The following is a 26743-nucleotide window of genomic DNA, read 5'->3' as shown; positions in this document are numbered from 1 at the left end:
ACAGCTTTTCTGAAGCCATCTGGTGACATCAGAAGGAAATCTATATCGATGCATGGCCACAGATTCCTGATGCACGTGAAGGAGATCATGAAGCTGTTATGTCTTCATAATGTTGTGGTTTTGTCTCCTACTGTGACTCTGTTTAACCCCAACAGATCACTGCATCAGGTCATCTTGTGCTTTAATAATTTGGGATTTTTCATGAGGATGTTTGTCCTCCCAGGGCTACCATAGACTATGTAGTTTTAAAGTGATGAGACCTCCGTTAAATGACACACCTGGTGTCCCGTCTGTGTTTTTCTGCAGCTAACTGTTCAGTTAGGTGAACCAATAATAATAAATGAAAACAATCCGAGTTACACGTGTCTTAAAGCCATAAATCTGCACATATAACCGATGTGTTGCCATGATTTCCATTACTTTTTACTGGTGTCACCCAAAGGTTTGCTCATTACCTGTTGCTCAGTTTAGCTAAACGTCTTGGCTCTACATGGACAAAACAGAGCTGTGTGTGTGTGTGTGTGTGTGTGTGTGTGTGTGTGTGTGTGTGTGTGTGTGTGTGTGTGTGTGTGTGTGTGTGTGTGTGTGTGTGTGAGTGTGTGTGTGTGTGTGTGTGTGTGTGTGTGTGTGTGTGAGTGTGTGTGTTTACACCTGCGTGAAGTCAGATGTAACCTGAGCTAAAAGCTCCCGTAGCGGATGAGATGGTTTTTTTTTCCTGCTACACTGACTTAAAACAGAGGAAGGATGAAGAAGAGTGAAAATTAACTTTACATATTAGCAGCTGTATTCAGTATCACACGCTTACACACACACACACACACACACACACACACCGCCAGCTGATGCTGAAAAGCACCCACAGGGCAGCATTAACAGCTCGGTCCATGACAACCGCCTGCAGGAGTGTGTCTGTGTTTGTTAACTGGGAAAGATGGGGGTTGTGGTTCAGGCTACCCAACCCCTGAGGCGAGGGCAATGGTCGAGAATGCAGGAACACACACACACACACACACACACACAGCACGGAAAACCCTGAACACTTCCTGCTTGAATCTCATTTGCTCGTCGCTGCACCTTCAGCTACATTTCATTGCTTTTCTGCAGGATCGTCACCGCAGCGAGTCCTCGCCGGGATTTGTCAAAACTGCTAAAGTTACGTCTGAAAACGGTAATCTGAGACTTCTCCGGCCTCGCTGCCGATGACAGAACGATCTCACTCTGCCATTAAAGTTTCAGACGAGCAGCAGGAATGGACAGACAGATGGAAGGATGTTTAATTCAGTGAAATTCCTTCTAGTCTCTGATCCTCCAGCTGCTGCAGGCTGACGCTCCATCCACTGATCAGCTGACTCGTTTCATCACTTGTTTCCACATAGTTTCACAGAAAATGTTCGGTACTTACGCATCTGCACTGCTTAATAATGATGATCAAAGATCAGAAGGTTTGTTTGTGAAAACCACCTGCCTGTTTACAGCTCTGGTTGCTGCAGGATGCTCTGATGAACAGTTTTACATCAAAAGCCTTAAAACCCGAACATGTTGCTGGAAACAGGAATCCACTCACACCTTTCCTGTCGCTGGCAACATGGTCAAATTTAAAGGGTTAAAATGAAACAAACTGGTCACAGAGGTCATGTGTTTCTCCTCTGCAATACAATCAGAACCAGTCCAGAACTTCCCAGCAGCCGAGCTTGCAAATATGAAGACCTGAAGATGCGACATTAAGCTGGATCTGTAGTCCAGTTGGAGCTACGACCACGAAAAGAAAATACACTGATATTTGCCACATAAACAAGGAGAATACAATAGTTTTTGGTGGATTATGACACCAAAGCCACATGTGTATAATCAAACTGTTTAAAGAGAAAGGGCCAAATTTGTATTTTTATTATTTGTATTTTTGTATTTCAAGGAGCACTTCAACATTTAGTATCGCTATATTTGTTGGAAAGTTGGAGAATTTAGCCCAGTTCTTTGCAACAAACATGGTATTAATTCTTTGTATCATAACATCAGTGATATTATGGGGTGGGAAGGGAGTAAACAAGAAAAAAGAAAAAGAAAACCTGTACCACTTCATGTAAGGATCTGCGTCCACCTGGACAGTCCACCAGCACCTTCCTGTTCTCTGATTTCCTGCTTGTGTTGTTCTCACTCAGATGGAAGTCACTCTGGATAAAAGCTTCTGCTAAATGACTGTAGAATAGAATAGAATAGAATAGAATAGAATAGAATAGAATAGAATAGAATAGAAGTACTACAATAATAAAAAAAACTATTTATTTTGCGCCACTGGCAACCTGGTGGGATTTTACGTATTAATGCGACACGAATAATAACGTTTTATTATTATCGTCTAAAAAAAACTTCACATTTTACCTCCATTAACGTGTTAATTTTGACGACTATAATGAAAATCCATCATTTCTTTGATAAACGCAGGTTTTATGTTTTTGACAGTGACTTGCTGACCCCTGAAATGATCTCTGGACCCTCAAGTGGGTCAGGATGCCCAGTTTGGGAACAGCTGTTGGAGTCTGTGTTGAACTGATTTCTGGTCTTTTTAAGAACTTGACGAATAAATCAGTGTAGTTTACAAAAGATCTTCAGAACTAAGAGATCAAGCTCTTACTAAAATGCATCTGGTTTTGGTGAGCGATCGGCTTCAGATCCTCCGTGTGAAAAGTGTTTCTGAAAACTGGGTTCAGTCCTACAGGTCAGCGCGCAGCACCTTCAGAGCCAGTCAGTGTACACCCAGATATTGTGTTTCCATCAATGCTGACCAATAAAAACCTGCAGCAGTGGGAGAGTCCCTTCAGGACTAAACACACATCAAACACTTTTATGCATCATTTTTAAAAAAAAACCCAGATGTTTGTGGCTAATAAAATGGTTTTATGTCTGAGTTTCTACTCTTTTGTTTGTTTGCTTTTGAATAAAAGGTGTTTCCTGTTGTTGTGACTGAGAAATTCAGGTTTAGCCCCAGGTTTTAAAGTACTGCTTCCCTGTTGAGGTTTCATGTTGACTGACATGTTCCTGGGCCAATCATGTCGCTCTGCTTCAGAGTCACTGCAGCCAGTTTGTTCTTTTATATGAATGAGATTAAAGAGGCATATTTGATAGATTTCCTCTCGTTCGGTGAGCATTAACGTTCAGCCTGAATCATCGTGTTCTCAGACCTCCGAGGAACATGTTCTGCTTTAGTCTTGTACATGAAGTTTCTGGTAACACTCGTCATCAGCAGACTGAGGGGAAATCTCTGCAGCTGCACTCGGCTCACTTCATGATTTTAAATCTTAATGTGTCAGCGGGGGAAGGAGGATTCAGAGGCTCCGCTGAGACTCGAAACGGAACAAATCCTCCTCCACATGTTTTCCTACTGAAAACGGCCCCCATGTGAATATTACACTCATATTTACACTCATCTGTCAAATGATCAGGCCCACCTCTTTAACTGCTAGTTGACTAAATTATGTCATCAGCCAATCACATGGCAGCAACCATGGAGACATGATGAAGACGACCTGATGAAGCTCAAACTGAGCATCAGAACGAGGAAGAAAAGGAGATTTAAGTGACTTTAAACGCAGCATGTTGTTGGTCTGATTTTACTGGGATTTTCACTCACAACCATCTCCAGGGTTTCCAGAGAAGGTCTGAAGAAGAGAAAACATCCAGCGAGCAGCAGTTGTCTGGACCAGAACGTCTGCTTGGTGTCAGAGGTCAGAGGAGAACGGACAGACTGGTTGGAGATGATGGAAAGACAACAGGAAGTCCAGTAAGCACTGGTTCCAACCAGAACATCATGTCTGAACACACAACACGTCCAGCCTGGAAGCAGATGGTCTCCAGCAGCAGAAGACCACAGCGGGTTCCCTCCTGTCAGTAAGAACAGGAAACTGAGGCTACAATTCACACAGACTCACCAGAACTGGACAATAGAAGATGGAGAAACGTTGCTGGTCTGATGAGTCTCCAGTTCAGCTCCACATCCACATGGTAGGATCAGAATCTGCTGGAAACATCATGACAACATGGATCCATCCTGCCGTCAGGATCAACGCTTCAGGCTGCTGCTGGTGGAATGGTGGGGGGAGGTTTTCTGGTCCCAGTCTGGTCCCCTTAGTACCAGTATGACATGGTTTAACCAGCACAGCCTACCTGGGTCCTGCTGTGACCATGTCCATCCCTTTCTGAGCACAGTGTAGCATCTTCTGATGGAAACTTCCAGCAGGATGATGCACCATGTCACAAAGCTCACATCATTTCCACCATGACGATGACATCTGGACATCTCTGACTCAACCAGCCGCTGCTGGAAATAATCTGAATAACCTGAATCCAAACGTCTGGTTTCTGTGAAATGTGCAGGTCACACTCCAACAGCGTGTTACGCCTCCGTTATCCATCTTCACACACAGTTTCAGGGTTATTAAAATTGCTCAACGACGTCCTGCAGGAGAAGATTTATTTCTGCCAAATGAAGCATTTATTGGGACTATTTTCAGCAGCAGGCTGAGCCGCACTTCGTGTTTCTGGTGCTTTTAACGGCGGCGAGCTCGTGTCCTGTTCCATGCTGCTGACATTTAAAAAGGTTAACCATAACGAGTCGTCATGACCTGATATTTGATGGTTTCCATCTGCAGATTATAAACAGAATCGTGTGAAATAGTGTTTACTTAATGTTGAGAAATGAGATTAGCTTTTAAATTATTCAGATTTGTGTTTGCTGATCTAGAAGAGTGAAATTACACACATAGAGCTTCCAGTGTGACACCTCGACCTGCAGCTTCTGTAGCACAGATCACACAGTTAACCAGCAGCTCGCGTTACAAACACACAGACTCTCAGCTTCCTTCACGGTGACCACACTGTCCAACGTCTTCTCCTCTTTCCACTCTGGTCCCAGAAGAGAGGAAGATGAGGAGGAGGATGAGAACAAACCCTTGAGATGGAAATGAGGAGGAAGAAAAGAAGAAGCCTTACAAAGGAATTAATGATGGGAAAGAAGGAAAAATGTAAAGAAAGAAGACTGGGGAAGGAGATAAGGAGGAAAGACATGAGGGATTTTAGAGGGGGCCTGGGTGGCCAGGGCCACCCCTGAAACGTCACCCCGGTGGCCACCCACACTCCAAACTGGAGACTTGTCAACTTACTATGTGTTATTAATATCCTGTTCAGCCATTTTTATTATTATTCCGCCAAACTTTGCCGCGCTACTCCTCCTGCGCCATTCAGGTCACTTCCATCATTTGCATCTCAAACCCTGCAGCTCCTTCGGGAGATGTGTGCTACGACTTTTGTCATTTCAAATCTTTGTCGTTTTTGAGATATTTAGCATTTTGTAAAAAAAAAAAAGATAATTTAGCCTTGTGATTGGATGAAAGTCCTTTCAAACCCACTGTGCATTGGACGTTGCAAAAATTCAGATCTGTGATTGGTCAGTTTTTGCATAATGGGCTGAAAACTGCTTCAACAGGGTTTCGGAGCTCTGCACCAGTTTGCAGTGTCCGGTTCATCAAGTTCCCATCCCCGTTGTCTTTCCAGCAAAATGTTTGGCACGCTACTCCTCCTCCACCTTTTGTCTCACTTCAACCATTCAAATATCAAACTGTTCAGCTCATTGAGGAGATATGTGCTACGACTTTTGGTCTTTCTAACATGTAAACCTTTCAAGTTATTCACAGTTAAATATGAAGGATTTGTTCCAACAATGCTCCCTGCAACATTTCAACACTTTGATAAATCTTAAACACGTTAAAAAAAAGTTTTTCACATTGAACAAAGTTTTTCACATTGAACAAAGTCTTTCACATCTTCACTGGAGTTTAGTTCAACCTTGCACATGTTTTTACAATCCTGCTAATTACGTCCTGATGGAAGTGAAAAACAAAGGCCTTCCCATCCAAATTTTTAAAAAAATTATACGCTTTTTCCAAAGTGCGACCAAGTGTACTGGTGGCGTAGTGAGTAAGTTAGTGTACTTCAATACAGAAGTTCATGGGTTCCATTCCAAAGTGGGGCAATTAGAAAAAATATCAGTTGTGCTTAGTTTTTTTTTTTTTTCTTATACTTATAGACTTAGACTTAGACTTAGACTTAGACAGACTTTATTCATCCACAAGGGAAATTCTGTTGTCACAGTAGCTCAGAACAGCAATAGAGGAAGAAATAGAAACAGCAATAGTAGGTAAGAGAAAAAAAAGTAAATAATAATAATAAAATAGAATAGGTACTATCCATAAAGCAATCTGGAATATGTACACTTTTACAAAGATAAATAAAACTATCAAGTAAAATTGGCAATATAGAATATGGAAATTTAGAAATTTACAATATATACAACATGTGACTAAATGCAGTGCCAGTTTACACAGAGGCTTTGAAATGAATGTTAGTTATCTGTCACAAAGTGGGGAGTTATTGTACATCTGTATAGAGAATGGTAAGAATGTGTTCTTGTAGCGCTCACTGTGACAGCGCAGCTGTAAAAGTCTATTGGAGAAGGAGCTCCTTTGCCCCTCTACAGTCCGGTGGAGTGGATGAGCAGGATTGTCCATAATAGAGAGCAGTTTGTCCAGAGTCCCCCTGTCCCTCACTGTCACAAATGTCTCCAGTTGACAGCCAACCACCTGTCCAGCTTTGCGGATCAGTTTGTCAATCCGAGAGATGTCCCTTTTGGATGTACTGCTGCCCCAGCAAGCCACAGCGAAGTACAGGGCGCTGGAGACCACAGACTGGTAAAAGATCTCCAGCAGTTTACTGCACACATTGAAAGACCTGAGCTTCCTCAGGAAGTACAGTCTGCTCATGCCCTTCTTGTAAACAGCATTACAGTGGTCCCTCCAGTCTAGTCTGCTGTTCACATGGACTCCGAGATATTTGTAGCAGTCCACTATCTCCACCTCTGAGCCCTGGATGGTGATGGGCTCCACTGGTGTCCTCTTTCTCCTGAAGTCGATGACCAGCTCCTTTGTCTTGTCCACATTCAGGAGCAGATGGTTAGCCTGGGACCACTTCACAAAGTCTGCAATCAGTGTCCTGTACTCCATCTCCTGTCCATCCCCGATACACCCCACCACCGCAGAGTCATCAGAGAACTTCTGCAGGTGGCAGGACCCGGAGCTGTACTGGAAATCAGAGGTGTACAGAGTGAACAGGAAAGGAGACAGGACAGTGCCCTGCGGAGCTCCTACATTACTGACCACAGTATCAGACAGGGTGTTCCCCAGCCGCACATACTGAGGCCTGCCAGACAGGTAGTCAGCAATCCAGGAGACAGTGGAGGAGCTGACACCCATCCCGAGCAGCTTGTCACTCATCAAAACAGGCTGAATAGTGTTAAAGGCACTCGAGAAATCAAAAAACATGATTCTCACCGAGCCTTTAACACTATCCAGGTGTGAGTGAGCACGCTGCAGAAGATAGATGACAGCATCATCCACACTAAGTTGAGCCTGATATGCAAACTGTAAAGGGTCCAGGGCAGATGACACGAGGGGTCTCAGCTGGGCCAGGACGAGTCTCTCAAACACCTTCATCACGTGAGATGTCAGTGCAACCGGTCTGAAGTCATTGAGGCCAGATGGGACGGGCCTCTTTGGTACCGGTACTATACAGGAGGTCTTCCATAGCACCGGTATCTTCTCCAGCTTCAGACTCAGGTTGAAGATGAGGTGCAGGACTCCAGTCAGCTGAGCAGCACAAGTCTTCAGGACCCATGGGTTGACTTGGTCCGGTCCAGGAGACTTGTTCTGACGAACCTTTTCCAGCTGCTTCCTCACCTGGCCGGCTGTCAATGTCAGAGGGGACGTTTCCTCTGTGGGGGTGGGGGCAGGTAGGGGGGTAGAGGTGTTGAGCTGCAACAGGGGGGCAGATAGTGGGGCAGGGGTGTTGAGCTGGGACAAGGGGGCTGAAGGTGAGGGTTGTTGATTGTCCGTCTGAGTGCTCTGTGGGGAGGTGTGTGTAGACGGTCCAGGAAGTGTGAGTACAGGAGGGGAGGAGGAGGGGGCAACAGGAGGTGAGAGGCTAAATCTGTTGAAATGCAGATTGAGTCGTTCAGCCATGTCCTCTCCACCATCCTGTTGTTTGGCTTTGGTGTTGAAGCCAGTGATGGACTTTACACCCCTCCAAACCTCTCTGGTGTTGTTCTGCTGGAGCTTGGCCTCCAGCTTCCTCCCATAAGCGCTCCTACACTCCCTTAGTCTGACCTTGATCTGTCCCTGTATCTCTTTCAACTTGTCCCTATCACCAGACGCAAAAGCCCTCTTCTTCTGATTAAGAAGACCCTTCAGCTGACTGGTGATCCAGGGCTTGTTGTTCGGATAACAGCTGACAGTCTGAGTGGGCACAGCTACATCCTCACAGAAGTTGATGTAGTCCGTGATGCAGTCCGTTAAACTGTTGATGTCCTCCCCATGGTCCTGACAGAGCACATCCCAGTCTGTAGTGCCAAAGCAGTCCTGCAGCGCCTCAGTGGCCCCCTGGCTCCACTTCCTCACAGTTCTAGTGGAAACAGGAAGCCTCTTCACAACAGGGACATACTCCGGTGACATCCAGATAAGGTTATGATCCGATCGGCCGAGGGGGGGCAGGGCAGTGGAGCTGTATGCATCCTTGGAATTAGCATACAGCAGGTCCAAAGTTTTATTGTCCCGTGTGGCACAGTTCACAAACTGATTAAAGGTGGGCAGGACAGAGTCAAGAGAAACATGATTAAAATCCCCAGAAATAAGGACGAGGGCCTCCGGATGTTTAGCCTGTAGTCCTGCTACAGTGGAGTGTAAAGTGTCACACGCAGCAGCCTCGTCCGCTGAGGGCGGAATGTAGACTCCAATGAACTGCACAGACGTGAATTCCCTTGGTAAATAATAAGGACGTAATCCCACAGCCAACAGCTCAATGTCCGGTGAGCAGACACGCTCCTTCACAGTAATATGTCTAGGATTGCACCACCGCTCGTTCACAAGAATAGCAATTCCACCGCCTTTCTTCTTACCGCTCAGGTGCTTGTCTCTGTCCGCACGTAGAGTTTTGAAGCCGGGTACAGACGCGCTGTGATCAGGGAAGTCCGCATGGAGCCATGTCTCCGTGAAGCACATGATACTACTCACAGCATACTCCTTCTGAGTCCGGACAAGCGCATGAAGTTCGTCCATCTTATTCCCCAAAGACCTCACGTTCCCCATAAGCACAGCTGGAACTGCAGGCTTGAACTTCCTCCTCCGCTCCTTCACTTTCGCTCCAGCACGGACTCCTCGGCGCTTCTTCCTCTGCAGTTGCTTGGGGATGACTGGCTTAGCTAGAAATTAAATTATGCAATTTAATTTCAATCATTCAGCATAGCTCAATCAATGGGCAGTCACAGTTGCTATTATTTCAATAAAAGCTGTTTCTAGTTATTATTTGCATCTTGTTTTGTGAACATGCTCACATCATTTTAATTTCAGGTCCCTCTATGGGGGGGGGGGGGGGGGGGGGACTTATTTTTAGTCAACCTTCTGTTACACTTTTTTTGTCTTTTGCGTCTTTTTAATCCCAATTTCTGCTTTTTCAGATCTCACATCCTGTATAATACTGGGCCGCATGGTGTGGTTTAGTTCAGTAAATCTCCATCTTGGATGTGTTTCCACAGCAACCACACCCTTACCTGCTACCTCAGCAAAAGATGCATCAGCTGCGTGACGTCATCATGTGATGTCATAGCGGTGTGATGCCTTTACTGGAATTATAAAGTTATAAAGAAGAAGAAGGCGAAACAGGAACAACAGAACGGTGGACGTCCGGCATGTTGTCTTCTTCCTTCTTGTCTTTAAACCTAAAATCCACCGTGTGTTTATATATTGACATGTTCCAGATTGTTCACAGGAAGTGATGCTTATTAATTAACGGACTGAAGCTGTTAAAACTCCACCTTTTCAGCGCCGATTGGTAAAACCGGGACCCCAACAGAAGAGTCCCAGACAAGTAACACATCTTAGCTCGTTTATTCTGGCCCCCATTCCCAGTCTTATCCTGGGAAAGAGCAATAAATGAGTCCTAACCCATCCTATAACAACCCGTTGGTAGAAACTGAGCTTATTGATCAGTAACCCCACCCTGACCTCTGTCTGATCTCTGCCATCCCATTAAAACATTCCTGGATTTCCCCCTCAGGAAGAAGGGATCAAACAAAGGAAAGAGGATGAACAGAAGGAATGAAATTAGACGAGGAAGGAAGAGAAGACAAAAGACTGAAACCTGAGTCAGAGCAGACGAAGTGGAGGAGAAAGGAGGAGTGAAAGGAGAGGAGATCAATATTTCCCTCCATCGCTGTCAGTGACCAGAGTCGTCCCTGTTCTTCTTCTCTGCTTTCCTGACCAGCAGCAGCATCACATGACTCTGGTTAATAACTCCATCTGTCCGTCAAAGCAAACGAAGCTGACAGGTCATCACTTCACCCCGCTGTTCGCAGACATCGTGCATGCTCACGCTCACACCTAGAGTGGGGTTTCATCCCACCTCATTAAACGCTGCTTCCTTCAGACTTCGGCACATCGTCCTGATAAAAGCTGATGTTGGCTGTGAGGGGAGCAAATCAAGTCTGTTTTAGAAAAGCAATAATCACTGCATGGTTTTAATGCTGCTGCAACATTCAGACTTTGAAAGCAGATTTCCGTTTTACACCAGAGTTTCCTTCCACAGTTGCTGTTCACACACGAACATGAACAGTTACAAAGTCACGCCCACAGATATGAAACATGTCAACGAAACACATCAACGAAACACATCAACGAAACACGTCAACGAAACACGTCAACGAAACACATCAACGAAACACATCAACGAAACACGTCAACGAAACACATCAACGAAACATATCAACGAAACACAGACACGAAACACGTCAACGAAACACAGACACGAAACACATCAACGAAACACATCAACGAAACACAGACACGAAACACATCAACGAAACACATCAACGAAACATATCAACAAAACACAGACACGAAACACGTCAACAAAACACAGACACGAAACACATCAACGAAACACAGACACGAAACACATCAACGAAACACATAAACGAAACACGTCAACGAAACACGTCAACGAAACACGTCAACGAAACACATCAACGAAACACATCAACGAAACACATCAACAAAACACAGACACGAAACACGTCAACGAAACACGTCAACGAAACACATCAACGAAACACGTCAACGAAACACGTCAACGAAACACGTCAACGAAACACAGACACGAAACACGTCAACGAAACACGTCAACGAAACACGTCAATGAAACACATCAACGAAACACATCAACGAAACACACACACGAAACACATAAACGAAACACATCAACGAAACACGTCAACGAAACACAGACACGAAACACGTCAACGAAACACGGACATGAAACACATAAACGAAACACGTCAACGAAACACATCAATGAAACACATCAACGAAACACATCAACGAAACAAGTCAACGAAACACATCAACGAAACACGTCAACGAAACACATCAATGAAACACGTCAACGAAACACATCAACGAAACACATCAACGAAACACATCAATGAAACACGTCAACGAAACACGTCAACGAAACACATCAACGAAACACGTCAACGAAACACGTCAACAAAACACATCAACGAAACACAGACACGAAACACATAAACGAAACACGTCAACGAAACACGTCAACGAAACACGTCAACGAAACACATCAACGAAACACAGACACGAAACAGTGCCAGAAGATATCTGGAATGCTATGGAGGAATGTCTCACTTATGCTGCCTGAGGTACCTGAGTAGGTACGATCTTCTAAACTAGGGGTGTCCAGAGTCGGTCTTCGAGGGACATTGTCCTGCTGGTTTTCCGTGTATCCCTGCTCCAACACACCTGGCTTCCATTAAATGGATGCAACAGCCAAAGAAGTTCTGCACAATGACTGATAGTTTGAGTCGGGTGTGAACCTAGTGGTCTGGACTGATCAGATCCTAGTGGTCTGGACTGATCAGATCCTATTGGTCTGGACTGATCAGATCCTATTGGTCTGGACTGATCAGATCCTATTGGTCTGGACTGATCAGATCCTAGTGGTCTGGACTGATCAGATCCTATTGGTCTGGACTGATCAGATCCTAGTGGTCTGGACTGATCGGATCCTAGTGGTCTGGACTGATCAGATCCTATTGGTCTGGACTGATCAGATCCTAGTGGTCTGGACTGATCGGATCCTAGTGGTCTGGACTGATCAGATCCTATTGTCTGGACTGATCAGATCCTAGTGGTCTGGACTGATCAGATCCTAGTGGTCTGGACTGATCGGATCCTAGTGGTCTGGACTGATCGGATCCTATTGGTCTGGACTGATCGGATTCTATTGGTCTGGATTGATCGGATCCTATTGGTCTGGATTGATCGGATCCTAGTGGTCTGGACTGATCAGATCCTATTGGTCTGTATTGATCAGATCCTAGTGGTCTGGATTGATCAGATCCTATTGGTCTGGACTGATCAGATCCTATTGGTATGGACTGATCGGATCCTATTGGTCTGGACTGATCGGATCCTATTGGTCTGGACTGATCGGATCCTAGTGGTCTGGACTGATCAGATCCTAGTGGTCTGGACTGATCGGATCCTAGTGGTCTGGACTGATCGGATCCTAGTGGTCTGGACTGATCGGATCCTATTGGTCTGGACTGATCGGATTCTATTGGTCTGGATTGATCGGATCCTATTGGTCTGGATTGATCGGATCCTAGTGGTCTGGACTGATCAGATCCTTTTGGTCTGGATTGATCAGATCCTAGTGGTCTGGATTGATCAGATCCTAGTGGTCTGGATTGATCAGATCCTATTGGTCTGGATTGATCGGATCCTAGTGGTCTGGACTGATCAGATCCTTTTGGTCTGGATTGATCAGATCCTAGTGGTCTGGACTGATCAGATCCTAGTGGTCTGGACTGATCAGATCCTAGTGGTCTGGACTGATCAGATCCTAGTGGTCTGGATTGATCGGATCCTAGTGATCTGGATTGATCAGGGTCTGGTCTGGATTGATCGGATCCTAGTGATCTGGATTGATCAGATCCTAGTGATCTGGATTGATCAGGGTCTGGTCTGGATTGATCGAATCCTAGTGGTCTGAATGAATCAGATTTCTCAGAACTTGTACCAAAGCTATTTCTCCCATCCAGAGTTGCCTATCACCCCACTCATGTATGAGCGGTTGTATTTACCCATGATCCCCTGCACGGAACCCACAATGCACTTGGTTTTGTAGTCCACTTCCTGTATTTGGTCCATGAGAAACGGACCAGGACCTGCTCTTGTAGCTGGACCGAGTCCGCTTCTTCGATCCGAATCAGAATTCATCTACAAACGGAGAGGACTTTCCGAGCACATGGACTGGATTCCATTAAAAGGAGCTTCTGTGTGTCCATCCCAGTGTCCATGTGGACAATTCACAATTTAAAAAGTTTCAAAAAAGCTTTTTTTTATCTGTTAATTAATAACAACGTTGAGTACTGAAAAGGTGAAACTCAAATCCCTGACGTGCATCAGATATCCCGACGATGTGTCTTCTCTCAGCACTGCTGACATTTACGTTTTCACAAATAAATCCTGTTTTGTTCATGGATTTCACTGCGTCACCATAATGTTTACGTGAAGGACATACTGCAGCTAAACCAAACTGTTCACGAACCAAAAGTCACTGAACGTTGACTCAGAAAATGGTTTATTTCACTACTTTTCAAAGATTCACAGACTTTTGCCCTTAACGATGCAATCAATCACAGAAAACCCATGTAATTGATCGCAATTAAAAGTGTTAATTATCGCCCTGAACTACAACATTTACGTCCATCTCTCAGACATGTCTGATTGGTTACCATGGTGATAAGCCCCTGACAATGTGAAAGGTTCTTGGTGATGGTGAAAAAAACAGAGCTTGATTCATTCAGAGTAAAAATCCAGGAAAACATTGACTTACGGATGTTTTAGAGCCTAAAACTGGACGAAAAAAAATGACATTGAAATCAAAACAGAATCAACTTTGTACTTTTCCACCAACATGTCCTAAGTAGAGATGTTATGATTATTTCATTTCACACAGTATGAAAATGCACAATTAATTAATCATCCAGACTCCTCCATGTCGTCATTTAAATGGGAAATGGGTCATCCGGCAGCCTCTACATGTAAGGTTGAAATCCGGATTGCTAAATTATCAGATTTTTTATTAATAAAAAGGATAAAGTGGGTTTTAGTGGATTTAGTTCATGTCTGTGACAAAACACCTACATGCTCGAAGGCAGCTTCTCTCACTGTGATAACACCAAATCCAGATTTATATCATGACAAGACTGATAACACACTGTTAATGCATAAATTCCACTTATTAATGTCTTTGAACTAATGGATTAATGCCCTAATTAAAACGCAAAGACCTATAAGTGTTAAAGTGATTTTACACATTTACAGCGTAGTAATTTCTACAGTGTGTAACTAATATAACTAAAAATAATCACAATAAATGTAAAATCATGATTGTTTATTTTACAATGGTCATAACCACCCATGTCATGAGCCCAGATGTTTTTGTGGATTTATTTATGTCTTTCTTGTGGTTTTATTTTGAGCTTTTTGTTGTTTATTCCAGACGACGAGTCCGTTGAACTTTCAGTTTGTTGTTTTTCTGATAAAAGCTACAATAAAACAAAAATAAAAATGCATCTAAAAATGTTTAATGTTCTGCAAAACAAAAAGGAAAAAAGATAAAAGGAAAGAAAAAGTGAAGACATGTTTTATAAACACTCACACACACACACACACACACGCATGGGTACATTCTGATTAATCCAGACAAAAGAGAGTTGATGGATCAGTTTTCCACTTTGGAAGCCAAACAGCAGAAAGGAAAGTTAAACAGGTTTATCACCGCTGAACAATGTCAGACTGGGTGAGTATGTGTGTGTGTGTGTGCGTGTGTGTGTGTGCGTGCGTGCGTACGTGCACGTGCATGTGTGAGACAGCTGAACAAGACCAAGCGTGTCCACTTCCAGCCTGAAGAAGGTCGATGCGTCATCTGATCGCTATGAGTCTGTTGGCTTTGTACATCTGCATGCACGTGTGTGTGTGTGTGTGTGTGTGTGTGTGTGTGTGTGTGTATGTATTCACTGTGTTCACTGTGTAAGTGAAGAACACACACTTTTAAAATAAAGACCTGTGTATGTTTCATAAAAATGTCATTTTTCAGCTTTCCAACATTTTATGAGCAAATTTAATGGAGAGGAGATGAAAATGTTTCTTTAATCCAACAGAGGAAACAAACGTCCGGCCAATCACAGAGCTGCATTTAAAGGTGCTGCCGACCTTTGACCTCACTGCTGCCAGCATGAAATCAAGGAACTCATTTATCTGAGTGCTGCAGTACACACACACACACACACACACACACACACACACACACACACACACACACACACTGGTTATCTGCCATCACTGCGTGAATCTATCTCTGCTGCTGAAACACTCGCTCATCCAGAAAGGACAAAGAGGAGGAGGATGGGACTGAACCAAGCGAGAACCTTAAAGAGAAGCTGACGCAGAAGTGCGTAAAACTGCAGTTCCCCCTTCATTCACTAGGGGCTGCAAAACAGAGCGAATCCCCATAGACTCCCATGTTAAAAAGACCAACTTCACAGCAGAAATAAACATGTTTACAGCCTGGTTCAAAAATCCATTTTAGGTTTAATAGGTCAGGTTTACCTTCATGACAACTGTGGGGGGAGTGAATTTTTTTCTAACTCCTCCATTTAAAAGTAATTTCATCTCGAAGTTTGGCAAATTTAGGGGCGTGTCCTTTTGACTGACAGGTACAGCGCAGAACAACCGCGTTTTTTTAGCCGGTTAATAACGTGACTTAGCTTTAGCCTGCTTACCTCAGTTAGCTGGTTAGCTCCTGTTATCTCTGGGTTAGCTCGGTTAGCTTTTAGCTACAGAAAGCTCTGAGTTCGCTGGATGTCAATCATCCACCATGACGCTCACAGCCCCCCTCTCAGCTCTTTGCCCATATTTGTATTTTCCGGGTGAGACGACACGCATGCCCCTGCCAAGATGGCGATGGTTGGAACCGCCCACCGAGCTTCAGTTCAGCTCTTCAGAAACCTACGGGTGACGTCACGGAGGCTCCGCCCATCTTTTTATATACGGTTTATGATGGGAACACAAGCAGATGTCCAGAAGATGAAAGTCTATCTGTTTACATGGTTTTCCTCCACAACTTACACTGTTACATCAGCAACACAGCAGCTGAGACGTTTTCCTGATTAACCCTTTAAAATCCCTCCGTTTTCTCCAAAAACAGGTTGTTATGGATAAAAGACTGTCTTACTGGACGGCTTTTACTTTCTGATGATGTTTCATCTGCTGCTACAGCCTGAACTGCTTCACACCTCTCACATCTCAACACTCTTTGCTTTCCAGCGGTGTGAAGCTGCCTCAAGCAAGCCCTCAGAGTTCAGTCTTTTTTATTCGTCCTCTGGTTTCCTCTGTCAGACTGTTGAGGATGAAGCCGCGAACAAAGTGAAGCGCGGTGAACGGATGAGAGGTTAATGCCGAGCAGGTCTGAACATGTCTGACTGACTGAAGAGGAAGCAGCTCCAGGAAAACAGACGACTCGCACGGTTGTCTCACCAGGAAGACTCGGGACTAGGATCTGATCCACCCAGACCACTTGGAAAGTCATATAAAATTCTCTGCAAAGGTTTTATGGATCATTTCTGCGTTTCTCTTCAGTGTGACCGGCAGGAAGCAGAAATGAGACAACTGAAGCTGAACTGCATCAGATCTCAGTCCTGCTCTGGTTTCTGGTTTCTCACCAACCTTCCAGAAACTTCAGCAGCTGGATGTTACTATGGCGACATACGTGATAAAATAATGCAGCCGGTTGGCATCAGATGATTGCGAGATGATCTGTGGGTTTAACTGTTTTAGTTTAGTTTCTTCTCTCAGTTTTTAACTATTTCCTGTTTTATTTTGTAGAGTTTGTTGTGGAAAAGCCAAGCCAACGGATGAGAGGTCTGAGGTGAAGTGAAGATATTAATGAAGTTTATTGAACAGAATAAAATGAACAGAAAAAAGACTAATTGCAATCTGGAGAAAGCGTTCTGCGGTCCGATCGGGCAGAACTCTGCAGGGGTTCGAACCTGAGAGCTGATCAGAACTTCTAAAGCTTCCAGAGAGAAACTTTAACTGGTCGACATGAATCTGTTTTCCTGAACACAGGATAGATGATTTCATCCAAGGCTGACACCTCTCAACTTACAGAGTACCCATCTTCATATGGTGGAAGATCAGAGTCATTCATTCATTCATTATCCGAACCGCTTCGTCTGATTAAAGATCATTCCATCCTCCACGAGAAGCCAGAACTTTTTTCTTCTTCTCGAGGCTCCGAGAAGAAAATGACGTCATTTTGTTCTCGCGGACGCGTTTGAAGACAGTTCTCAACACATCGGGCTGGCAGAACTTTTTTTCTTGTGGGGCTCCAAGAAGTATCGTGTGATTGGTCGGACATCTGAGGTGGGCGTGGTTAACATGGAGAAAGCAGGAAGCGGTGTTGCTGCTTCCACGTTCTTGCTGTTGCAGGTAAAACAGATTGTTTTGATAAAACAGCTGATTGAGGTGGTGAGAAAGTACCAACGTTTTTACATGTTGCATTAAAACACTCGGACCCAGCCGCGTGCACGACCCGCCCAGCCGCGTGCACGACCCGCCCAGCCGCGGACGAAGCTGCTCGTTAAATATGAAACTAGAAACTCGGAGAGCGGAAACCTCCACCAAGCACAATGTTTAAGAATCTTTTTAAAACATTCCTGGATCCAAACGGTGATCCGGATCACCACCAGGATTTAATCAGTTCTTCATTTTTACATTTCCAACAACTCTTGAAATTTATATAAAAATCTGTCCGTAACCTTTTGAGTTATCTTGAACACAAACAGATAAAGACGGTAAAAACATAACCTGGTGGAGGAAACAACCGGGTTCGTTGCACATAAAGCAGACATCGCCCCCCGCAGTGACCCCTCCCCGCTGCAGACCTGCTTCTCCTGGAGGATGAACTGACCTGACGAACAAGACATTTTTCCTTCTTGCTTCTTGTGGAGGATGGAACAAGCTGAAGCCTACTGGAGCTGATCCCTGCAGGTGAGAGGCGGCATACACCCTGGACAGCTCGCCAGTCCATCTCCGGGCAGTATCAGACTCCTTCTACATAAACAATCCTTATGGCTGTAGTTTACGACTAGTTACTCGTAACCTGAAGGGTACATGGTCGGGGAGGTAGATAGAACAGATCATTTGTAGACATAGGTCTGCCTGACCCGATGCTGAGGAACGTACCAGAAGAGGCCTTCTGACATGAGCAGCAGAATAAGACTTTAGTAAAGTAACACATGACAGTAGCATAAAATAACATGAAATACTGTATTAAGTAAGGTATGATATGAAATTTCCACTATAAGTTGTTTCTCCTTCTGTATTCTACGTCCTGTTCCGTCCGTCCAGCTATTCACAATATTGGCTATTCATCCGCTCCAGGTTTTCCTTTGTCGTGGCTGCATCATGTCACCGGTTTTGTCTTTCTTCAGTCTGGTTTGTTTGTCTGAGCTCAGTAACCAGCAGTATTTTCTCATTATTAAACTTTCGACACCTTCATCCTCCTCCTTCCTGCAGGCCTGTTTGCAAACCTGAACCGCGACACATTGAGCATTTCAGGTTCATTCTGGCATCACACAAAAAGCTAAATATCCCAAATCCCTTTGCTAATGAAGTGTATCTACACATTAATACAGTGTTTCCCAATCCAGGACCTCAGCCCCCCCCCCCCCCCCCCCCCCCCCCCCCAGCCCTGCAGGCTTACTAGGTAAACATACACCTGAATGAAATAAAGGGCTTGTTACCAGGCTGCAAAGAACTTGTAGTAACCTCACTCGGGTGTTTTGGGGAAGAAAATGTCTAAAAAGTGCAGACAGGGGGTCCCGAGGACCTGGACTGGGAAAAATTAATAAAAGACACATAAAAAATAAGTGTTTAATGTTTTTGTAATAAGTTTAAAATGTTTTTAAGACAAAAAAGTCAGAATATGATGTTTATATGGCAGAAAGTTCCATTTCTTGGTCATGTCACCTAAAGAAACGCTTCTTTGTGTTGAAGCTCTGAGGATCATTCAGCTGATTGAATCTGCATCATCTCTGCTGAATGAAATAAAAATCTAACTCATATAAACCATAAAAACCAGTCAGCATCACCAGAAACTGCTAAAGAAGAAGCGAGGAACAGATGAAGTTATAGATCCGACTGGGTCTGCTCCACTTCACACATATTTCCATCTGTAAAACGGTCCATAAACGCACCATTATAAAAATCTGTTTAAAGTGTTGCCATGGTGACGTCTTCTTCACATGTAGGAAACGCTTCAGCCAACGTGTGATTATCAGCCGATCTGATTGGCTCCTTCCTGCACGAGTCTGATCTCGTTTTCCAGTCCTCAAAATTCCTTCTTCTAGCTGACTCCACCCCCCTGAGGTAGGCTGTGTTTAAAACCAGGTGCACCCCGGTTCAGATGCTGAGCTTCACAGCAGAACTTCATTCCAACTGCACCACCCGTCTCACACAGCAGCGCATGAGTCCCAAACAAAGTGCTCCTTTTCTGCTCTGAAGCTGCATTTGTCATCTGTTCCACAACAGCTGCACCCCCCCAACGCAACCCAACCCCACCCCCGGTGCGAGGGGAAAATCCTTCCTGACATATTCTGTCACAGACTCCCAAACAGCCACCTCCCTCAGGCTGCACAGACTCACAAACCAAGCGCTCCCACAGCTGACAGCAGCGTGGAGTGTAAACAGCCTCATGTCAGCTCAACACCCCCACCTCAAACCTCAAACCTAAAACCTCAAAAATAAAACCTCAAACCTCAAAAATAAAACCTCAAACCTCGAACCAAAAACCTCAAACCTCAAAAATAAAACCTAAAACCTAAAACCTCAAACCTCAAAAATAAAACTTAAAACCTCAAACCTCAAACCTAAAACCTAAAACCTCAAAAATAAAACCTCAAACCTCAAACCTAAAACCTCAAACCTAAAACCTCAAAAATAAAACCTCAAACCTCAAACCTAAAACCTCAAAAATAAAACCTCAAACCTCAAACCTAAAACCTCAAACCTAAAAAATAAAACTTCAAACCTCAAAAATAAAACCTCAAACCTCAAACCTAAAACCTCAAAAATAAAACCTCAAACCTAAAAAATAAAACTTCAAACCTCAAAAATAAAACCTCAAACCTCAAACCTAAAACCTCAAACCTAAAACCTCAAAAATAAAACCTCAAACCTCAAACCTAAAACCTCAAAAATAAAACCTCAAACCTCAAACCTAAAACCTCAAACCTAAAAAATAAAACTTCAAACCTCAAAAATAAAACCTCAAACCTCAAACCTCAAACCTAAAACCTCAAAAATAAAACCTCAAACCTCAAAAATAAAACCTAAAACCTAAAACCTCAAAAGTAAAACCTCAAACCTCAAAAATAAAACCTAAAACCTAAAACCTCAAATCTAAAACCTCAAAAATAAAACCGAAAACCGAAAACCTCAAACCTCAAAAATAAAACCTCAAACCTCAAAAATAAAACCTAAAACCTCAAAAATAAAACCTCAAACCTAAAACCTCAAACCTCAAAAATAAAACCTCAAACCTCAAAAACAAAACCTAAAACCTCAAAAATAAAACCTCAAACCTCAAAAATAAAACCTAAAACCTCAAACCTCAAACCTCAAACCTCAAACCTCAAACCTCAAAAATAAAACCTCAAACCTAAAACCTCAAACCTCAAACCTAAAACCTCAAAAATAAAACCTCAAACCTCAAAAATAAAACCTAAAACCTCAATAATAAAACCTCAAACGTCAAAAATAAAACCTCAAACCTCAAAAGTAAAACTTAAAACCTAAAACCTAAAACCTCAAACCTAAAACCTCAAACCTCAAACCTCAAAAATAAAACCTCAAACCTAAAACCTCAAACCTCAAACCTAAAACCTAAAACCTCAAAAATAAAACCTCAAACCTCAAAAATAAAACCTAAAACCTCAATAATAAAACCTCAAACGTCAAAAAAAACCCTCAAACCTCAAAAAAAAAACCTAAAACCTAAAACCTAAAACCTCAAACCTAAAACCTAAAACCTAAAACATAAAATCTAAAACCTCAAAAATAAAACCTAAAACCTCAAAAATAAAACCTAAAACCTCAAAAATAAAACCTAAAACCTAAAACCTAAAACCTCAAACCTAAAACCTAAAACCTAAAACCTAAAACATAAAATCTAAAACCTCAAAAATAAAACCTAAAACCTCAAAAATAAAACCTAAAACCTCAAAAATAAAACCTAAAACCTAAAACCTAAAACCTCAAACCTCAAAAATAAAACCTAAAACCTCAAAAATAAAACCTAAAACCTAAAACCTCAAAAATAAAACCTAAAACCTAAAACCTAAAACCCCGGTTGATACATGCAAGCAAGTGTGAAACTTTTCACTTTGGTCGGAGGTTTTGTAAAGAATTATTTCTTTGCATGAATGTGTTTTTGTGTGGATGAAAAGCCAAATGTGAGAAAAATATCTTGTTCTGTGCGAGAGCTGCTGGGTGTGAGTGTAACAAACACCTCCGTGCCGGATAATGAAAGTTAACGGTCAGACTTGTAGAAAGAAATGAGGAAACAGCTTCTTCCTCTCACTTCACTTTCTCTCCATCTCTGTTCTTTCTTTTCCTTTGTTGCATCACAGATGCAACCTCATTTCTCTGTTTTTACACTGTATTTATACAATAAATACAGTGAATATTAGGGGCGGAAAATTAAATTTAAAAAATCAAATATTGGGATTTTTTTCATCAACAAAGATGCTTTTTTTTTTTTTTTTTTTTTTTTTCAAAAATCTATTTTTTTAAATAGATAAAAATAATCCATTCTAAAATTTTGGGCATTTTTATTTATTTATTTTTTTATATATTTTAACTTCTTGGGCATTACAGCAGCAGACTGATGGTCTGGCTGCTGTGTTCTTTATTTCTCATTGAAATAAAAAACAAAATGACAAACAAAAAAAGTTTTGAACATTTTTTGTTTCTTTTTATTCTACAAAAATCAACAAAATCAAAGAATCGTGAGAATTGCTATTTAAATCGAATCGGCACCCAAAACATCGTAATGGAGCTGAATCGGGACGACAGCATATCGTCACAACTCTTTCCCTGCTTCTGCTGCCGTGTGGTTGCAGAGTTTGAAGAGTTTCTTTAAACTTCATTGTATTTTTTAAAAACAATAAAATAAAATCATTCTCTTCTATTTAAACAAACAAACTTATTTTTCTCAGGGAAAAACATTTCCTGCTCCTTCGGCCGACTGATGACTTTTTAAGTCAGCAAGTGTGGACTAAACCATTTTGCAGCCTTTGAAAGGGGTAATGGGGCCTCAGAAAACACCAGTGATTACTGGTTTTGTGATATTCGGTGTCTCAGCTCCTTCATGCAGACAGAGCGGATTTTATTTTGACTTTCAATCAGAACAAAACCTTTTTTATTGCCGGCACCGGTTCTGTTGATGTTTGTGACGCGTTCGCTGCAGCTCTGGATTTCATGCCAACAGATCAGCGTCAGTCATGTTGTTCAGAGTCTGACCCCTCACTCCTTTCAACACAAAGTCCTAAAAACAAGCGCTCCTCTGAAGGCTGGAGCTTCATGTCAACAGATAACTTGTGTTGTTTTCTGTTTTGGGACGAGAATGTAGCTGCAACAAATCAAGCCAACCCCACTCTCTCCGTCACCTCCGTCCTCCGGGTAGACGCCGTCTCTTCATTGGACACATGACGGAGTTTAACTCAAACACTCCCAGTTTTTCTGTTTTCTGCAACGTTTATCCTTTAAGGACAAAGTGAAGCTACAACCTCATCCATCAAATGGCAAATCAAACGCACCCTTCAGCGCATCAGAGTTGATTTCTAAACCAACTCCTCCCATCCTGTCCAACTAAACTCCACTGTTGCACCACAAATCAAGCGCTCCCTTCCTGACATCCTCTCCTCCTGCTGTCCAAGCATCATAAACCGAAATCAAGCGCTCCCTCTCTTTAACACAGGGGGTTGCAGAAATAGGAATCAAACGCACCCCTTGTTTTTACCTTTTCCCATCACAGAGCTCTCCATCACACCGACGAGGGTCGGGGGGGGGGGGGCTCCAACTAAATCACACAACTTCTTCTTCTCCACCCTGAAGCACCTCAAACACATCATGTTCTAAAGAACAGGATGCGCCCGTGGAGAAATCAAACAAACCAAAGTTTTTAAAACTTAATTTCCTTAAAAAGAGTTTTCTAACCGGATCTGACCTGACGTGAGTTTCTAGACGTCGTCATCACTCATGATGATGATGAAGAAACATGATGGGATCACATCTGTGTGAATCAGAGGTGATGCTTCAAATGATGAGTTCAAGTTCACCTCACTGACATGAACGGATGTTGTGGAAATTTTAGATATTCATTTATTCCATAATCCATAATCCTTTTTTTTTCCACAATACGGATGTACCTAAATGCATCATTCTGACAGATTAAAACGTATCTTTATGTCCACAACATGTCTGCAGATGAAAGGTGGATTATTGCTGGAATATTGTGGCCTAAAAGCTGAATGTAAGAGAAATAAAAAGGAAAATTAAAGCTAAACAAAAGAAAATTTTATCAATTTTAGTTTGGATGATTTGAAATGGGCAGTATCTTAAATTTAAGACTTTTTAGCTCTTTATTCATCATTAATAAACACACAGATATTAAATACAAAAACACGGTGAATCATGTCAGCTGTTATTAATCTACTGAACCAAAAATCTGTAGTTTGATCCGAAGAAGTGCCTCCCTCTCCTCTTTAGTCTGCAGGACACGGCGTCCATGCTGTCCACAAACTATTCCACATCTTCATCCAGGTTTCCACTCAGAACATTTTAAATGAGCTTTGGTCCAGAGAAGACGGCGTGTTTCTGGATCCTCTTCACATATGATGGAGCTTCAACCTGCAGGTGTGTGTTTCAGCCTGAACTGGGTGGTTTCTGGAATCTTCCTGATTCCATGCACTGGTTTCCAGTATACATGTCTGGCTTTAGTTCTGCCTGAGTGCATCCAGCCTTGTCCCATTCATACAGGGATTCCTCCTGGTTCTGGGATCTTAACAGTCCTCACAGTTTTACGTTGAGGAACATTCTTCTTACAGTTGTGCTCATATTTATTCATCCCCTTTCATTAAAGAAGAAAAAAACAGCTGCCTGTAAAATAAGCTGAAACTGACTCAAGTAATAATAAATAAAGATTTTATGAAAATCATCACATTATTTTCTAATTCTGGTTCAATAGAAATATTTTTTTTTAAAAGCAAACAAATAAGATAATTTATTACATATTACATCACTCATGAACTAATATTTAGTTGAACAATCCTTTAATGTTTCCGCTCCAGTCAGGTGTTTTCTGTTCCTCTCAGTCAGACTTCTGCACCTGTTGACAGGTATTTTGTCCCACTGTTCAACAGAAAAGTCTCTAATTTGTCCAGGACCAATTTGTTTGTTTTTTTTTCTTTCTTCAACTCAATTAAATGAAAAAAAACAGTATTTTATATTACTAAATTATATTTTTTATTTCTTATTTAAGTCTCCAGTTATTTGAGTGACTGTTGTAAATTCAGCCTTGCCTGTAATGAAAGAGGATGAATACATAAGAGCACAACTGTACATTGTTGAGAGACTCTGCCTCTCTGAAAAGCTCCTTTTACACCCATCAGTCATATTAGTGTCCTGTTTTCCTGTAGATGTAAAAATCTCCTCCAGCTGTTTCTCGTCTTATTTGTTGCTTTTCTAACCTTCTACAGGTGTGTCGCTGCATCAGATCCACAACCAGCTCATAGCATTCATGAAATGTTAGCATATTAAGTTCTATACTGAATAAAAGATGGGTTGACAAGACTTTTAAATCATTGCTCCCTGTTTTTATTCACCTTTTACACAGCGTTCCAACTTTTTTGGAGTTAGGGTTGTCAGATCTATAAAAACGTCCCCTCAGGAGGCAAGACCTAACTCTCAAAACAAACGCACCCTAATCAAATTTAATCATTATATTATCACTAATTAAAAGCTGAAACTGGGCTCCTCACCTGCCTTTTCTGCTCAACTGCAGAGCAAATCAAGCGCACCCCACATTACCTCACTACTGGAGCTGGTTTCTCAACGCACGAGCTCCTTTTCCTGCAACATAAAGCAGCCTTCCTCCTTTTCATTTTCATCATCACCACCAGCACAGCCCTGTCCTGTTAAAGCTCTCCTCCTCCTCCTCCACCTTCAACTACACCACCTCTCCTCCCTCCTCACGCAGCCGGAGTGTGGCGCATCACAAACCAAGCACCCCCCCCCCCCCCCCCCCCCCTCCTCCTTTACCTCCAGCCCCTCTGAAGCCTGCAGGCTTCTCATCAACATCTGCAACATCCAAAACACAACAAAAGCAGCAGCTCTCTCTGACGAGCCCCCCCAAGACAGAAATATAACGCCCCCCATTCACAGAGCCACCCACACAGCAGCGGACTCGCAGCGGGACACACCGGGACCAGGTCTTACCTCTGGAGCTGCTGAAGGCGGTGTACCAGGACAGGGAGACCAGCCCGCACAGCCCGAACAACAAGACCGTCAGGAATGAGACATTTCGGAGCCTCATCTCCGGAGCCCCGGGAGCATGTCCGCACCGAGAGGGGGGAGGAAAGGGGCGGAGGGGGGAGATGGAGGAGGCAGGTAGACAGACAGGTGGAGAGAGAGAGAGAGAGAGAGAAGCGGAGTTGCGCTGAAAGACGGAGCTGCGAGCGCGAGAGCGGCAGCAGCCAGACTGGAGAGGGGAGGGCGCGAGCTGCGATATGAGCCGGGAGGGCGGAGACAAACAGGTGGAGAGACATAGGAGGGCATGAGGGGAGAGAGAAAGAGAGAGAAAGAGGGGGTGGAGGATTCAGATTGCAAAAATAAACAAAATAAATGCGATTATTCCCCAAACATTCCCACCAGGAATCACCTCGCTGGAGAATCCAAAGACCAGGATCTGTCAGCACCTGCAGGGCCGGTCTGAGCCTTTATTTGGGCAGGGGGGCTAGACCAGGGGTGCCTAAGTCCAGTCATTATGATCTACCATCCTGCAACCTTTAGATGCAACCCCTGTCCAGCACAGCTGAGTGAAATAGCTGAATTCCTCTTCTGCATGTCATTCAACTCTGCAGAGACCTGCCACGAGCCACTTATTTGGTTTAGGTGTGTTGGAGAAGGGTGGCACCTAAAAAAAAAAGCAGGATGGTAGATCTCGTGGACCGGACTTGGGCACCCCTGGGCTAGACCACCTCAGCTACACCGGTACTTTTGTTTAAACTAGTAGCCACTTGATCATCACACACTGTAAACGTGACACACACCCTTTTATTTTTACTATGTGTGGTTAAATCCCACCATCAATATGTCACTGATAAAGTTTTTCTTAATAAGGTGTTAACTGAGCTAACCTGGAGATAACAGGAGCTAACCAGCTAACGGAGGTAAGCAGGCTAAAGCTAAGTCACGTTGTTAACCAGCTAAAAACCACGGTT

The 26743-nt window shown here is 43.1% G+C and overlaps 1 protein-coding gene across 2 annotated transcripts in view; it reads right to left on the bottom strand.

Moving 5' to 3' along the window:
• Positions 1-25892, bottom strand: part of mgat4b (alpha-1,3-mannosyl-glycoprotein 4-beta-N-acetylglucosaminyltransferase B) — a 177117-nt gene extending 151225 nt beyond the window's left edge. For both annotated transcript variants that reach the window (XM_079249740.1, XM_079249741.1), the window contains exon 1: positions 25740-25892. In XM_079249740.1, the coding sequence (XP_079105866.1) occupies positions 25740-25836 (97 nt within the window). In that variant the 5' untranslated portion in view covers positions 25837-25892. The remainder of the gene's footprint in view (positions 1-25739) is intronic.
• Between the last annotated feature and the right edge of the window lie 851 nt (positions 25893-26743).

This window comes from Telmatherina bonti (genome assembly GCF_933228915.1).
Source record: "Telmatherina bonti genome assembly, chromosome: 12".
Classification (NCBI taxonomy): Eukaryota; Metazoa; Chordata; class Actinopteri; order Atheriniformes; family Telmatherinidae; genus Telmatherina; species Telmatherina bonti.
The sequence above is the reverse complement of the archived record's forward strand: the minus strand, read 5'-3'. Positions and strand labels throughout refer to the sequence as shown.